This window comes from Ahaetulla prasina, chromosome 1 (genome assembly GCF_028640845.1).
Source record: "Ahaetulla prasina isolate Xishuangbanna chromosome 1, ASM2864084v1, whole genome shotgun sequence".
NCBI lineage: Eukaryota > Metazoa > Chordata > Lepidosauria > Squamata > Colubridae > Ahaetulla > Ahaetulla prasina.
In genome coordinates, this window is record NC_080539.1 from 61,896,957 (window position 1) to 61,914,087 (window position 17,131).

Genomic DNA, 17,131 nt, shown 5'->3' on the forward strand with positions numbered 1-17,131 from the left:
GCTCAGGCTGTAAGAAGCCTGTTATTAAACACAGCTGCCTGCAATTACTGCAGGTTCTAGTCCCACCAGGCCCAAGGTTGACTCAGCCTTCCATCCTTTATAAGGTAGGTAAAATGAGGACCCAGATTGTTGGGGGCAATAAGTTGACTTTGTATATAAATATACAAATAGAATGAGACTATTGCCTTACACAATGTAAGCTGCCCTGAGTCTTCGGAGAAGGGCGGATATAAATTTTAAAAAAATTAAAAAATACAATACGCGGTGTGGCTCAGGCTGTAAGAAGCCTGTTATTAAACACAGCTGCCTGCAATTACTGCAGGTTCTAGTCCCACCAGGCCCAAGGTTGACTCAGCCTTCCATCCTTTATAAGGTAGGTAAAATGAGGACCCAGATTGTTGGGGGCAATAAGTTGACTTTGTATATAAATATACAAATAGAATGAGACTATTGCCTTACACAATGTAAGCTGCCCTGAGTCTTCGGAGAAGGGCGGGATATAAATTTTAAAAAAATTAAAAAATACAATACGCTGTGTGGCTCAGGCTGTAAGAAGCCTGTTATTAAACACAGCTGCCTGCAATTACTGCAGGTTCTAGTCCCACCAGGCCCAAGGTTGACTCAGCCTTCCATCCTTTATAAGGTAGGTAAAATGAGGACCCAGATTGTTGGGGGGGCAATAAGTTGACTTTGTATATAAATATACAAATAGAATGAGACTATTGCCTTACACAATGTAAGCTGCCCTGAGTCTTTGGTGAAGGCGGTATAAAATCTAATAAAACTAAACTAAACTAAACTAAATTTCTACATCTATATTTGCAAAATTGTTATATAACATTAAAATAGCACAATTGAAGAAATCTATTATCAATCAACCAATTTGACCTACCATCTATCTACTAAGGGAAAAAAAATCCAGTTGACAGGGAATTCTAACCAGAAAGCTAAACTTCAAAGCCCTCTATTAATAAATCTGTTAACAGCAAATTAACTTTCAGTCCATCCAATTGCATAACTGATTTAGCTACTGTTGCCTGTGTCTTGAAGTGTTCTTTAGGATGATTTACGATTATTACAAATTCATCAAACATTTATCCAGTTTTTCATTTAAAACTTTTAAGTTAGCAAACTTCCCCCCCCCAAAAGTTTCCACCAAGAAGGCTGTAACGTTAAAACTTCTGAGTCCCATCTGTCTTTGAGGGGAGGCATTATGAAGGATATATAACATTACAAGTCCTTAATTTATTGTTGCTTTGCCCTCATGATCAAGTTTTAGAAGAAAAACCTTAAGAGCTTTTCTTCCACAAGTCTGACTGAGCTCAAGACTGAGTCGAAACTGGAGCTTCGATAGAGGGGGTCTCTTCAGTTTAAACTCAGTCTATAGAGGTACAAGAGAAGAGTCAACCTATGCCTGGAGTCTGGAGTCTGGAGTCTGGAGTCTGGAGTCTGGAGCCTGGAAAATGGATACTCAATAACAATGGAGGCACAAAGAAGCTGAGATTAAAAACTTCCACAACAGAGTAGATGGAGAAAAAAAATTATAAAATGGAGCAACAGAGTTCTTTTACAAAAAATAGTAAAATACAAAATCCTTAGAGTAAAAATCCAGCATAGATCTGATTGAATCATTTTCACTTCAAAGAAAAAGAACCTTCACACCCACTGCAGTGAAAGAGGAAGTATTTTGAAGCACCGAAATAAAACAGTAAAAGTTTATGATTGCAGGCAAGCAAAAGGATATAAGGTAAGTTAGCATCCAGCCAGGCTAGTAATCAAAAGTGATGTTAATAGCCAGTCATCTCTTAAAAGGTTGTGTTCTTTCTGAAGCAATGACTTAATTTACTATCTTTGATGTTTCCATTTATTTGATATTGTTAAAGGGCTTGCAGCTTTTCTTTAAAATTATCGGCCATTTATTAATAGTTTCTTTTAATTTCTTTTAATTGTATATACTCTGTATTTTATTTCGGCTGTACACCGCCCTGAGTCCTTCGGGAGAAGGGCGGTATAAAAATCTAATAAAACTAAACTAAACTAAACTAAATTTCTACATCTATATTTGCAAAATTGTTATATAACATTAAAATAGCACAATTGAAGAAATCTATTATCAATCAACCAATTTGACCTACCATCTATCTACTAAGGGAAAAAAAATCCAGTTGACAGGGAATTCTAACCAGAAAGCTAAACTTCAAAGCCCTCTATTAATAAATCTGTTGTTAGATTTAATTCACGGAAGGTCCACAATCGGCTTCTATTCTCTCGAAAACTCACTTGTTTCTGATCCATTCAAAATCATATACCAGGATTGGTTCTTGATCATAAAAATAACTCCCAGTTCATCATTATTGCTTTTCTTTAAAATTATGAATGGAATGGTTCCAAACAACTGCTTCTCACCCTCAAAAAAAGAAGGTCTTCATTGAGAATATCTCCCTAATACTTGTTCAATAAATCTTCCCACAAAATGGGACTTAATATATTGTGACAGCCATCCTCTAATTGCATATCATGTCTCCATTTCACAAACTCCATCAAGCTTTTCTGAAAAAGTCAAGTTCATTAATTCCCCTTTCAGCCTCCTCTAACAAATATAAGTTTTCAAACAAAGCACCTTTTCTTTTAAATCTGTTAACAGCAAATTAACTTTCAGTCCATCCAATTGCATAACTGATTTAGCTACTGTTGCCTGTGTCTTGAAGTGTTCTTTAGGATGATTTACGATTATTACAAATTCATCAAACATTTATCCAGTTTTTCATTTAAAACTTTTAAGTTAGCAAACTTCCCCCCCCCAAAAAGTTTCCACCAAGAAGGCTGTAACGTTAAAACTTCTGAGTCCCATCTGTCTTTGAGGGGAGGCATTATGAAGGATATATAACATTACAAGTCCTTAATTTATTGTTGCTTTGCCCTCATGATCAAGTTTTAGAAGAAAAACCTTAAGAGCTTTTCTTCCACAAGTCTGACTGAGCTCAAGACTGTGTCGAAACTGGAGCTTCGATAGAGGGGGTCTCTTCAGTTTAAACTCAGTCTATAGAGGTACAAGAGAAAAGTCAACCCATGCCTGGAGTCTGGAGCCTGGAAAATGGATACTCAATAACAATGGAGGCACAAAGAAGCTGAGATTAAAAACTTCCACAACAGAGTAGATGGAGAAAAAAAATTATAAAATGGAGCAACAGAGTTCTTTTAAGAAAACTAGTAAAATACAAAATCCTTAAAGTAAAAATCCAGCATAGATCTGATTGAATCATTTTCACTTCAAAGAAAAAGAACCTTCACACCCACTGCAGTGAAAGAGGAAGTATTTTGAAGCACCGAAATAAAACAGTAAAAGTTTATGATTGCAGGCAAGCAAAAGGATATAAGGTAAGTTAGCATCCAGCCAGGCTAGTAATCAAAAGTGATGTTAAAAACAGAAGGTGCACTTAAAAATCCAAGCAGTTGCAGGAAAAGATGGAGACCCAACCACTCATGTCGCTTTTACCGAGAACTGAAATCCTTCAGATTTCTATCTCCAGGCAAGTACAAGTACAGTCTGGGATTTTTGAGGGTCATTAACATTACTCCAATTCAAATCCGGAGAGCTTGCTGCCCAAAAACCAGTGTTGGCAGCAAAATCAGCAGTTTGTTGGCAGGGAGAAGAAAATGCCCCACCATTCAGCATGCCATTTTCTGAGAACTCTCTAGAAGATCTTTTTTGCGGGGGGGGGGGGGGGAAATAGAAGTTTAGAAAAGTGATGTTAAAAGCCAGTCATCTCTTAAAAGATTGTGTTCTTTCTGAAGCAATGACTTAATTTACTATCTTTGATGTTTCCATTTATTTGATATTGTTAAAGGGCTTGCAGCTTTTCTTTAGAGGGTCTATGATCTGATCAGATTTTGGAAAGCAAGACCTTCTTTAAAAAAAAAAGAGTGAGATCCCTCCCTCGTTTATTTGGAGCAAATTGGTCAGAACACATCCTCAGGTCTTCTACAGAAAAAATAATTATGCACTTAACCCCCGAATTAAATGTGCCTATGTGTGTGCAAAATATGTTAATAAATAGGATGAAAGGAAGGCAATTAAGAATAGGATTTCAAGGCATAAATAAGAGTTGGATGGATGTGCTTCACAGAACAACTGATCAAGAATTCTGTGTGATTTTCTTCCCTCAGAAAAAAAGGAAAAATGTGAGTGTTCTGGCTGGAGATGATGGAAGTTATACCAAACATTTGAAAACTGGGAAATGCTGATCTAAATAAGTAGGCAGGAAAAGAAAATTTGAGTGCTGGCAGAACTTCTCCCTCTAAAATAAGTTTGTGTTTAATTTTCAGGCCAGCCAGAGCAGTAACGTTGCCAAAAAGGTAAGAACCCATTTCCAGTTAATGTATTTCTTTTGGGTGCACTTATCAGCATTAAAAATTATTGGTGATGTCATCTGAACGGAAGGGATAAAGAAAGTTTCATTTTATTTAGAACAGGTGGCCCCAGTGAATGAGCTGTATGGTTTCTTTGTGCTGCCAGGCCTCTGGAAATCCAGAGGCAGCTGGGATACCCGTGTGCTGCCAGGCAGCTGGTGTGCACTGGAGCCAATTCCCATGTTAAGGTTCATGTATGAAACCTCAGAAGCATCCCCTTCCTATTTGAGTTGACATCCCCTTCCTACTTGAGTTGAAATGCTTTCTTTCCCCCACCCCCCCACAAAGTCCTCCGACAATTGGGAAACATATTTTGATCAACAGCTCAAATTTTCTTGGATTCAATTCAGTTAAATATCCTTTTTTATAACATAGAGCTTAACAATCTAACTTGGACCTTCAGGCTTCCTCCCGCCCCCTCCTTAAAGTTATCTAAAATCATCCAGATTCAGGTGGTTTATAAATTTGGGGGGGGAGTACCCTGTTTCCCCTCAAATAAGACATCCCCTGATAATAAGCCCAATCGGGCTTTTGAGCACATGGCAATAAGGCCAAGCTCTTATTTCAGGGTTCAAAAAAAAACGTAAGATAGGGTCTTATTTTCGGGGAAACACCGTAGTGTTCCTCCATCCTTCTCTTGATTTCATATCCCAAGAGAAAGAGGAAATAGGCCACCAAGATAATGGACCATAAAGTCCTAGAATGATCCGTGATGGGCTTTTCAGGGGCTCTTCTTTTCTTCCAAAACAAGAAAGGATTTTTATACTCACTTTTCTGGAAAAAACTAACTGGATAAAATCCTTTTTACCTCTCTAATTTCCAGTAGTTACTTAACAAACTTTCTGAGATGTCAAACACATTATCAATTAAGCTACTGATAAGCTTTGGTTTGCTGGTCTTCTTCAATTTGTTGATTGAAGGCTGAAATATACCACCACCAATGCAGATGGGTGACATGCTGTTTTGTTTTAGAATAGATCCATAGTATTTCTTTTCATGGAACCCTTTGTGTGCCTTCATTTATGTATTTATTTATTTATTTTGTCACAACAATATATGTAAGTATCATACAGAAAGGTTATATAGTATATAAACATATACAGTGGGGTAAAAAAGTATTTAGTCAGCCACCAGTTGTGCAAGTTCTCCCACTGAAAAAGATGAGAGGGGCCTGTAATTGTCATCATAGGTATACCTCAACTAGGAGAGACAACATGAGAAAACACATCCAGAAAATCACATTGTCTGATTTGTAACGAATTTATTTGCAAATTATGGTGGAAAATAAGTATTTGGTCACCAACAAACAAGCAAGATTTCTGGCTCTCACAGACCTGTAACTTCTACTTTAAGAGGCTCCTCTGTTCTCCACTCATTACCTGTATTAATGGTACCTGTTTGAACTTGTTATCAGTATCAAAGACACCTGTCCACAACCTCAAACAGTCACACTCCAAACTCCACTATAGTGAAGACCAAAGAGCTGTCAAAGGACACCAGAAACAAAATTGTAGACCTGCACCAGGCTGGGAAGACTGAATCTGCAACAGGCAAGCAGCTTGGTGTGAAGAAATCAACTGTGGGAGGAATAATTAGAAAATGGAAGACATATAAGACCACTCATAATCTCCCTCGATCTGGGGCTCCATGCAAGATCTCACCCCGTGGGGTCAAAATGATCACAAGAACGGTGAGCAAATATCCCAGAACCACACAGGGGGACTTAGTGAATGACCTGCAGAGAGCTGGGACCAACGTAACAAAGGCTACCATCAGTAACACACTACACCGCCAGGGATTCAGATCCTGCAGTGCCAGACATGTCCCCCTGCTTAAGCCAGTACATGTCCGGACCCATCTGAAGTTTGCTAGAGAGCATTTGGATGATGCAGAAGAGGATTGGGAGAATGTCATATGGTCAGATGAAACCAAAGTAGAACTGTTTGGTAGAAACTCAACTCGTCGTGTTTGGAGGAGAGAGAATGCTGAGTTGCACCCAAAGAACACCATACCTATTGTGAAGCATGGGGGTGGCAACATCATGCTGTGGGGCTGTTTCTCTGCAAAGGGACCAGGACGACTGATCTGTGTAAAGGAAAGAATGAATGGGGCCATGTATCGTGAGATTTTGAGTGCAAACCTCCTTCCATCAGCAAGGGCATTGAAGATGAAACCTGGCTGGGTCTTTCAGCATGACAATGATCCTAAACACACTGCCTGGGCAACGAAGGAGTGGCTCCGTTAGAAGCATTTCAAGGTCCTGGAGTGGCCTAGCCAGTCACCAGATCTCAACCCCATAGAAAACCTTTGGAGGGAGTTGAAAGTCCGTGTTGCCCAGCGACAGCCCCAAAACATCACTGCTCTAGAGGAGATCTGCATGGAGGAATGGGCCGACATACCAGCAACAGTGTGTGAAAACCTTGTGAAGACGTACAGAAAACGTTTGACCTCTGTAATTGCCAACAAAGGATATATAACAAAGTATAGAGATGAACTTTTGATATTGACCAAATACTTATTTTCCACCATAATTTGCAAATAAATTAGTTACAAATCAGACAATGTGATTTTCTGGATGTGTTTTCTCAAGTTGTCTCTCCTAGTTGAGGTATACCTATGATGACAATTACAGGCCCCTCTTTTTTTTTCAGTGGGAGAACTTGCACAACTGGTGGCTGACTAAATACTTTTTTACCCCACTGTATATGAGTAAATATTAGGAGGTATAAGCATATATATATATAGGAAGAAGAAAAGAAAAACAATAGGACAGGAACGGTAGGCACGTTTGTGCGCTTATGCACTCCCCTTATGGTCCTCTTAGGAATGGGGTGAGGTCAATAGTAGAAAGTTTTAGGATAAAGCTTTTAGGATTATGGGAAGAAACCACAGTCAGGTAAAGTATTCCAAACACTGATGATTCTGTTACAGAAGTCATATTTTCTGCAATCTAGATTAAAGCGGTTGACATTAAGTTTAAATCTATCTATTATTGCAATTAAAGTTGAAGTAGTCTTTAACAGGAAGGACATTCTATGAGTTAAACTTAGGTCTTGTCGAAGGCGACGGAGTTCCAAGTTTTCTAAGCCTAGGATTTCAAGTCTAGTGGGATAAGGTATTTTGTTGTTTACAGAGGAATGGAGAACTCTTCTTGTAAAATATTTCTGGACAGGTTCAATTGTATTGATGTCAGAGATATGGTGAGGGTTCCAAACAGGTGAGCTATATTCTAGAATTGATCTAGCAAATGTTTTATATGCTCTGGTTATAACTTTTGCAGAAACAATGAATTCTTGCTTTAATATAACAAAGTATTGAGATGAACTTTTGATATTGACCAAATACTTATTTTCCACCATAATTTGCAAATAAATTAGTTACAAATCAGACAATGTGATTTTCTGGATGTGTTTTCTCAAGTTGTCTCTCCTAGTTGAGGTATACCTATGATGACAATTACAGGCCCCTCTTTTTTTTTTCAGTGGGAGAACTTGCACAACTGGTGGCTGACTAAATACTTTTTTACCCCACTGTAGATGAGTAAATATTAGGAGGTATAAGCATATATATATATAGGAAGAAGAAAAGAAAAACAATAGGACAGGAACGGTAGGCACGTTTGTGCGCTTATGCACGCCCCTTATGGTCCTCTTAGGAATGGGGTGAGGTCAATAGTAGAAAGTTTTAGGATAAAGCTTTTAGGATTATGGGAAGAAACCACAGAGTCAGGTAAAGTATTCCAAACACTGATGATTCTGTTACAGAAGTCATATTTTCTGCAATCTAGATTAAAGCGGTTGACATTAAGTTTAAATCTATCTATTATTGCAATTAAAGCTGAAGTAGTCTTTAACAGGAAGGACATTACAATAGATGATTCTATGAGTTAAACTTAGGTCTTGTCGAAGGCGACGGAGTTCCAAGTTTTCTAAGCCTAGGATTTCAAGTCTAGTGGGATAAGGTATTTTGTTGTTTACAGAGGAATGGAGAACTCTTCTTGTAAAATATTTCTGGACAGGTTCAATTGTATTGATGTCAGAGATATGGTGAGGGTTCCAAACAGGTGAGCTATATTCTAGAATTGATCTAGCAAATGTTTTATATGCTCTGGTTATAACTTTTGCAGAAACAATGAATTCTTGCTTTAATATTGCATAGTGTTTAAAGAGATGAATTTGGAAACATTCTGACCAGACCAAATATATAGGCTAGTGGTTAAAAAATAAATCAGTAGTGGGTCTTTAATCTAATAGAGTGCTTGCATTTGAAATGGCATGGCTTTTCTGAATCACATGTGCCAAATGATTCAACTTAATTATATACCAATTACCATTAGTGTCCTTCAAGCCAAACATATAGTGAATAGATTGCAGCAGAAAAGAAAGGAGAAAAAAATTAATCTATTCTTTTTCATTATACCTGAAGGACAAATCTATATCAACTGTTTTAAACATTCTTGTAAGAAGAAATGCTGAAGAAGGAAGAAATGGGTGGCAGATCTGTTTTTTATTGATTGGAAAGTAATATTGGATCACTATATTGCTGATATTAGAAAGAAAGAAGCTATTTAACTCTTGAATTTGTTTGGGGAAGGGAGAGAAAGTGTTGGTTATGCTGGATGTGTTGGAGGTGACAGATTATAATTTTTAAAACCATCTTAGTCATTAAAAGAAAAAGTATAAATGAACCTCCTGTGTCCTGATTTCTTTTTCTCTGCTAGCACCTTTCTCCTATTCATGTTTGTTTTCCATTTTGTTCTAGCTATGCAGCTCTAATAGCAGACTGGCCTGTGGTGGTTTTAGGCATGTGTACTGTGTTAATTGTGGTGTGTGCATTAGTTGGAATTCTAGTCCCAGATCTTCCAGACTTCTCTGATCCTTTATTGGTGAGTAAACTTTACTATCTTCTGCTGTCAAAGCATTGTGTTGGCACATCCTCCAATCCCCACCCCCAAAATAATGATAAATAGAGAGCTGTGGTAAATTATGGGTGAACATATTGTATTGCTTTCAAATGCAGATGTGTCCAAATCCAGACCCCACATCTGAATATTTATAAAGTGCTTGAGGCCAGATGTCTTCAGCTATATGGGTGTAGCTGCTGAATATTTTCTTAAAGAGCAAACACTAGAAGAATCCTCTTCCAGCAATACCTCTAAGAGATTTCAGCTTATTTACAATAGAAATACTGTACATCAGTACAATACAGTACAGCAACCCCAGATAGCTTAAATAGTAACTCAATAAATAGAAGATTACGTTAGATAATCGTTGTTCTATTCAGGCATTATGTGAGTGGTGAACAGTTTTCTCTACAATATGTCTGATTTGCCTTTTCACCCAAACATTAATGGATGCTATCATAAGAGTTTGCCATTCAGCAGAGGCTTTCCTGTAACTGGAACCCATCTCCAGTTAGGTCTTAGAACATAGAGTAGGCTTCATGCATATACTCTATGCATGATGGCTGCCCCTGCAGATCAGAAGGCGGTGATAGTGATATTGGTCAAAAGTCTTCTATACATTGTGTTGGGTGACTCAGTAAACTGGAAACAAATTGCTTGTTATTTGCAAGCATATTATTTGGAAGATGTAGTTAGCCGTATATTTTCCTCTTTCTTTCCAAGAAGACAGTTTGTCATATTTATCTGAAAGCAGTTAACACATAGTATAAATTGCTGTCCTGATATTACTGTCTTAATGTTTTTTTACTTGGGTTCAAATATGTCTCCTCTCTTTATTTGCTGCCATTGGCTCTTGAGAATTGGGATGCATAGTAAAATGGGGATGCTGGCTAAGTCAAGCCTTGGAAGGCTATGTTTCAACTTGTGTCATTTTGTCATCAGAATATGAACCAATTTAAGTGCTATTTGTAGAAAAGAATTTTTTAATAAAATTCTTCCATTTTAATTTCTGTCCGCCTGTTCAGTGAAAGAATGGCATACATTAAAAAAATTCATAAATATTCTGCTGCAGGGTTTTGAACCAAGAGGAACTGCTATTGGGCAGAGACTGGTCACTTGGAATAACATGGTGAAAAATACAGGCTACAAAGCGACTTTAGCAAACTATCCATTTAAATATGCAGATGAGCAGGCTAAGAGGTAAAGGCTTTCAATCAAATTTTCAGCTATTGGTGCTAGGTGCCACTTATTGAAATAACCAGTCTTTCAAATGTTTGAATAACAAATGTTTAATAAAAAGTTTTCCTGCCTGCCCCCAAAATAAACAGCATTTGCATTTTACATCTGGCTCTTTTATTTGTAAGTTAATAATAGGATTTTGCAGAAGAGATGCTTTGGAACATGCAGAAGCAAAAGTGCAGCATCTGTTTCTGATTACTTAAACTATCTGATCCTGAAAACAGGCAAGGTTACATAGCAGGGAATTCTGTGTTAATATTCAAATCTGAAGCTTTGCACAACCCTAATAAACAATTACCGTAGGTTGCAAAAGTCTGCAAACTTTGTGACTTTTTGTCTGTGATTGGGTGATTATGTGTTATAATTTTTAAGTGTGCCTGTCATTAGCATTAATCCTTTGGTACTCTGTTTTTGCCATTTTGTAATGTTTCTGCATTTCTCATATAATTGTCAACTTTTTCTTTGAAATTTTATCATAGTCGAATGAGTATGCATTCCATTTTATAATAAGTTTGAATGCAACCTACATTAGTGTTTTATCTTTTGATTTAGGCTAACTCCTCCAGTTTGACAGCTTTCCAGAACTCTTCAGTCTGCATTTTGTTTGGTTGCTTTTCTCTGATTTAGAAATCTATGTATTGTTGGAATAAAAATGACAATTTGAAATTTATCTCTTTCAAAAATTGTTCTCGATAGTCATCGAGATGGCAGATGGTCTGACGATCACTATGAAAGAGAAAAGAGGGAGGCTGATTGGAATTTCCAGAAGGACAGCTTTTTCTGTGACATCCCAAGTGAGTTGATTAATATTTCAGCTGTAAAATAAAATTGGCTTTATATTCGCAAGCATGACGAATTTTACTGAATAAATCTCTTTATTTGCAATTTTTCATTTCCCAGGAATTGGTCTTTTCTGTCTGAGAAAAAGAATGCTGACTTCTATGGACTAAGCTAAATGCATTTCAGTATTAAGATTGTAATAATACCATTTGTGCAGTGGCAACCATCTGCTGAGGACACTTTACTTTGGATCCCTGCACCAAGCAGGAGATTGGTCTAAATGGCCTCCGTCACCCCTAAGATCTTTTGCCTTTCCTTTTCTATTATAAGTGGGACAAAAATGATAGAGTTCCACTTTCTTTTATAACATTTGGACTACTGGAAGAAACAACGTTGCTCGTGGTTGTTAGAAATAAACAGGAGATTGGTTGCATTTATATGCATTCATTCTCCTGTCAAAGTATAGAGAATGTTTTAGAAAAATAATTTTAGCGGGGGGGGGGGGACGGGACATGATGCTCTCCCTTCATTTTAGTTTCATACAAGTTACATTAGCCTAAAAATTGGTTACTACTCAGAGGTCCTGTGGCCCACTGTCGAGCCCAACTCCAGCTCGACACATGATGCTACGGGGATCTGGATCATGGGAGCAGCCTCTAATCAAAGATCCAGAAAGACGAATTATTGAGGACTCATTCGAGTGGTGTAGGGATCTGCGTTTGGGAAGGATGAGGAGGGGATCATCACACTGGCGACCGGGATAGCGGGAGATGAGGCTTGAGTGTCGCAAAGAGCTGCCTCAGTTCTGGGATCTGGCGACGTGGCAGCGGAGGCCATCGGACGAAGAAGGAGAGAGCAGCTAGACATCCAATCGACTGAGCAGTTCAGCCAGGGGCGGGGTGCTAGTGGCGCGGGATGTTTAAAAGGGGCTGAGAGGCAGAAGCTCTCAGCGCTGACTTTGTACAGAGAGACCTCGACTATTACTGAGACCCGGTTTGTAGCAGACCCAATAAACAAAGTCACGGGTGGAAAAGAAAACCGAGTTGGCTTGTTTCTTTTCACGGCATCTGGCACAACTGTGGCTGAGCTAGCCGAGACCCGCTCTATCTGCCCCGTTGCATTGAATTCCAGAGTTCTGTGGTATCTGTGATCTTCACGATATATTAATCACAATTTCAGGTGATCGTTACTCCCGAGTGGTGTTTGCATCAGCAAGTGGAGATGACTTGTGGAATTTACCAGCCATAAAGTCAATGTGCAATGTGGAAAATATGCGGGTAGGTAAAAGTGTTAACTTCAATGTGGTGGAATGTACATTTGAAATGTTGACCTCTTGTCTTAATCATTACTCAGCTGCTGACATGCTGCAGAGTAAGCTGCTGGCAAGCATATAATGCTACTGCCTGATATTTCTTTGCAGACCCTTTTCAGTCCCAACGATGCCATCCGTTTCTTTTGGGATAGATTCTCCAGAGTTTGTTTGGGGGCAAAGCTGATGTAGGAACAAGAATTAGTTCAGGTTTTCAAAGCAGGATTTCACTCCTCTCCACCTTGTCATCTCTTCCCCAAAACTCAGCCAGAAAATACTTCTTTGCCTTTTAAAATAATTCATCTGCATAATTCAGCGTGATTCTCTTGCTGATTGGCTACATCTAAATGGTTGGTAATAAGAACTCAAATATATGCATAGTAATTGATTTGCATATACAAATATGCATCTATGCTCTGAGAAAGGAAAGTTTTCTTTGTACCCAGAGATGAAAAAAGACAGTCTGGTCTTGATTGATTGGTTCTGAGCAGGAGAAAATGTTTTCCATCATCCAAATAGTTGCAGCTTTTTAAAAATTCCCCGAAGAAACCAGAACGTAAAAAGTAACAGGCTGTTTCAGGGACGTCATGAGTTCTTTTGCCATGTGGTAGATGTTAACTTTGCCCATAGCTGAGACTGAGGTCTGGTTTTAACTAATGCCCTTAACTGATGCAGGATCTGTGTCAAAATGAAAGACTAGCGTTCATGTGTATGTATTTGGGATGATGTCGGAGTCTGACACTCCTTGGGAGCACAGTGACTAGTATGCTTTGACAAGGAGCCCCTGTTTGCTAATTCTCAGCAAGCAATTTAGGGATGTTGGCAGAATTTGTGGGGAAGAAAAAAAAAGATGATTATGGTATTATGTCGACAGTGCAAGAAAAGAAGCCAATTAAGATGTTGGAGAGGTAATTAATATTTCATTTCATGGTTCTAGAGGAAGGAATCAGTGGGTAAGAGATACAATTTTTATTTGTCCCAGATTTTTCATAATCATCCATGAGTTCACAGATTAGTTGCTATTTCAGTCAATTCTTTCACAGTCATTGATTACAGTGTACGTTAATTAAAATGTTATTAAAATGTTCTCACCTCCTTCTTAACTTTCTATTTTTGAAATAAGATATTTCATATTACATTTTATATTATATTAATATCAATTATACTATAGACAATTACTTTGGAAATATTTAAAAATATTGGTTGTTATTGTGGTTTTAATAAAGTTTCCAGAAAGGTCTCAACTGAATTACATGCCAGGTGACAGCTGTTAAGATGATTTATCTCTATGTAAAGTAGCCATATTGCTCACATATGAAGATATATGACTTCCTTTTAGAAAAATGTATGGTTCTAAAAGGCTCACTTCATTTTGTTTATTATCTTTTCTATAGTGTCTAAATCATATTGAAGTGTTATGGTCTCTTTGACTGGATGTTAAGTTTAGAAAACTGCTATGCTAAACTGCAAACTTCTGGTTTTTTTAATTGCTGCCATTTGTATAATAATAAGAAATGTAGGTCTTCGTTAATCTTTGATCTTTGTTAGAAGAAGGTCTTCTTGGCTGGAGTCCATATCTCCTTTCAATGCATACTCTTAGTGCACAGAGGTTTGAGTTTTTTCTGTACTGAAGTCACTGCTGTCTGTTACAGTCAAAGCAAGTTGAATTGCTGTAATGGTTTGACTGGCTTCAACTTTATTTTATTTATTTATTTATTTTTTTTTTTTATTTGATTTTTATACCGCCCTTCTCCCGAAGGACTCAGGGCGGTGTACAGGCATAATAAAACCGACAATACAATATACAAGTTTAAAATACGATTTAAAAAACTTATTTTAAATTAGCCCAATGATTAAAATTTACCATACTAAGAAAACCCCGTTTAAAATTAATAAATTTAAACATTAAAATCCCAATTTAAGCCAGCTTAAATTAAGCCAATTTAAGGCTATTTTAAGGGTTTTTCTCTTTCCTCTGTTAAAGGGAATTTTAATTATGCATTCCCAACCTGACTGTAAGAGAGAAGAAAAAAGCTAAATTGTTAAGCAATTTATTAACTAATAAATAACTAATAAATATTTAAGCACAAATTGTCTTGGGCATGCTGTATCAACTCCAGCCATCTGGTTTTCTTGTTCTGAGGCTTGTAGCCTGCAACTGATTCACGTATGGCTAATTAGGAATTGAATATTACCTACTATTTAAAACACCCTACCCAGTTTGAAATATTTTTTCAGGTTAGGGATAACAGGATTAGCCCAAAGGGCAACAGAATAAAATGGTAGACAGAAGTCTTCTAGAAAGATGGGAGGCCTGCCATTATGAATCTTCTCTTCTGATTCACTTACAAGAAAAGAAGCCAATTAAGATGTTGGAGAGGTAATTAATATTTCATTTCATGGTTCTAGATGAAGGAATCAGTGGGTAAGAGATACAATTTTTATTTGTCCCAGATTTTTCATAATCATCCATGAGTTCACAGATTAGTTGCTATGTTCAGTCAATTCTTTCACAGTCATTGATTACAGTGTACGTTAATTTAAAATGTTATAAAAATGTTCTCACCACCTTCTTAACTTTCTATTTTTGAAATAAGATATTTCATATTACATTTTATATTATATTGATATCAATTATACTATAGACAATTATTTTGGAAATATTTAAAAATATTGGTTGTTATTGTGGTTTTAATAAAGTTTCCAGAAAGGTCTCAACTGAATTACATGCCAGGTGACAGCTGTTAAGATGATTTATCTCTATGTAAAGTAGCCATATTGCTCACATATGAAGATATATGACTTCCTTTTAGAAAAATGTATGGTTCTAAAAGGCTCACTTCATTTTGTTTATTATCTTTTCTATAGTGTCTAAATCATATTGAAGTGTTATGGTCTCTTTGACTGGATGTTAAGTTTAGAAAACTGCTATGCTAAACTGCAAACTTCTGGTTTTTTTAATTGCTGCCATTTGTATAATAATAAGAAATGTAGGTCTTCGTTAATCTTTGATCTTTGTTAGAAGAAGGTCTTCTTGGCTGGAGTCCATATCTCCTTTCAATGCATACTCTTAGTGCACAGAGGTTTGAGTTTTTTCTGTACTGAAGTCACTGCTGTCTGTTACAGTCAAAGCAAGTTGAATTGCTGTAATGGTTTGACTGGCTTCAACTTTAAGGCTATTTTAAGGGTTTTTCTCTTTCCTCTGTTAAAGGGAATTTTAATTATGCATTCCCAACGTGACTGTAAGAGAGAAGAAAAAAAGCTAAATTGTTAAGCAATTTATTAACTAATAAATATTTAAGCACAAATTGTCTTGGGCATGCTGTATCAACTCCAGCCATCTGGTTTTCTTGTTCTGAGGCTTGTAGCCTGCAACTGATTCACGTATGGCTAATTAGGAATTGAATATTACCTACTATTTAAAACACCCTACCCAGTTTGAAATATTTTTTCAGGTTAGGGATAACAGGATTAGCCCAAAGGGCAACAGAATAAAATGGTCGACAGAAGTCTTCTAGAAAGATGGGAGGCCTGCCATTATGAATCTTCTCTTCTGATTCACTTACAAGAAAATATTGAGAGGGTTTTGGGAGACATGGGTGCATAATTCACATATGAGAGGAATATGTGCTCTAGATTTACAGTACCCTCAAAGCTCTCTGCAGTACACAAGTTTTCTTTGCTAAGCAAATCCATGTGGTATGAATAAGAAATCTGAAAAAACATTTCCAAATAATATGAGTGCTGTGTTTTCTTTAGAAGTTCCCAGACAAGTGGAAAACGTCCTGCTGATACTTCAAGCCCAGCTTGTGCAAATGCCTTTTGATCAAGCAATAAAATAGACCCTGGCCATCTTTTCTAAAGGCTGTTTTTAGAAGGCATTTGATAAGTTCCAGGCTAAGTCTGATCTTCCAAGTATGAGCAGCTAATCCATCTTTATCTTCAGTGAAGGTGACTTTAGCAGCAAAGATGGGCAGCCTCTAATGCAGGGGTGTCCAAACTTGGTCCCTTTAAGACTTTTGGACTTCAACTCCCAGAGTTCCTCAGCCAGCTTTGCTGGCTGAGGGACTCTGGGAGTTGAAGTCCAAAAGTCTTAAAGGGACCAAGTTTGGACACCCCTGCTCTAATGTGCTGAAGAATAGCAGATAGAGTATCATCTCAGCCTGAATTTGAATAATTGAAGCACATAATCTTCTTTTCCTCTGTTGTCTGGGTGACCCTACAGGGCTTACATGCTGTGTATTTCTTATAAATGAGCTCTGTCATGAAAAATAAGAACATAGTATTCCAGTACTTTGTTTTTATTAGGTTGCTCATTTTTTTTTTCTGCTAAGCTTGATTGATATTTTTATCTGGAAACAATCAACACTAACTTATCCTTTTCTTCTTGGAATGTGAGGTGATTTCTTGTTCTAAATTTGTTTAACAATAATAAAGCCATACTAAATCTGTTATAATATCCAGGCAGGGTTACTCAAAATCTTGTTTAT

At 37.2% G+C, this 17,131-nt stretch overlaps 1 protein-coding gene across 5 annotated transcripts in view; it reads left to right on the forward strand.

The window, feature by feature from the left end:
- Positions 1 to 17,131, forward strand: part of DISP1 (dispatched RND transporter family member 1) — a 71,044-nt gene that overhangs the window by 48,564 nt on the left and 5,349 nt on the right. For all 5 annotated transcript variants that reach the window (XM_058165478.1, XM_058165481.1, XM_058165482.1 and 2 more), the window contains exons 3-7: positions 4,327 to 4,356; positions 9,172 to 9,295; positions 10,386 to 10,513; positions 11,249 to 11,346; positions 12,512 to 12,609. In XM_058165478.1, coding sequence (XP_058021461.1) covers positions 4,327 to 4,356; positions 9,172 to 9,295; positions 10,386 to 10,513; positions 11,249 to 11,346; positions 12,512 to 12,609 — 478 coding nt within the window. The remainder of the gene's footprint in view (positions 1 to 4,326; positions 4,357 to 9,171; positions 9,296 to 10,385; positions 10,514 to 11,248; positions 11,347 to 12,511; positions 12,610 to 17,131) is intronic.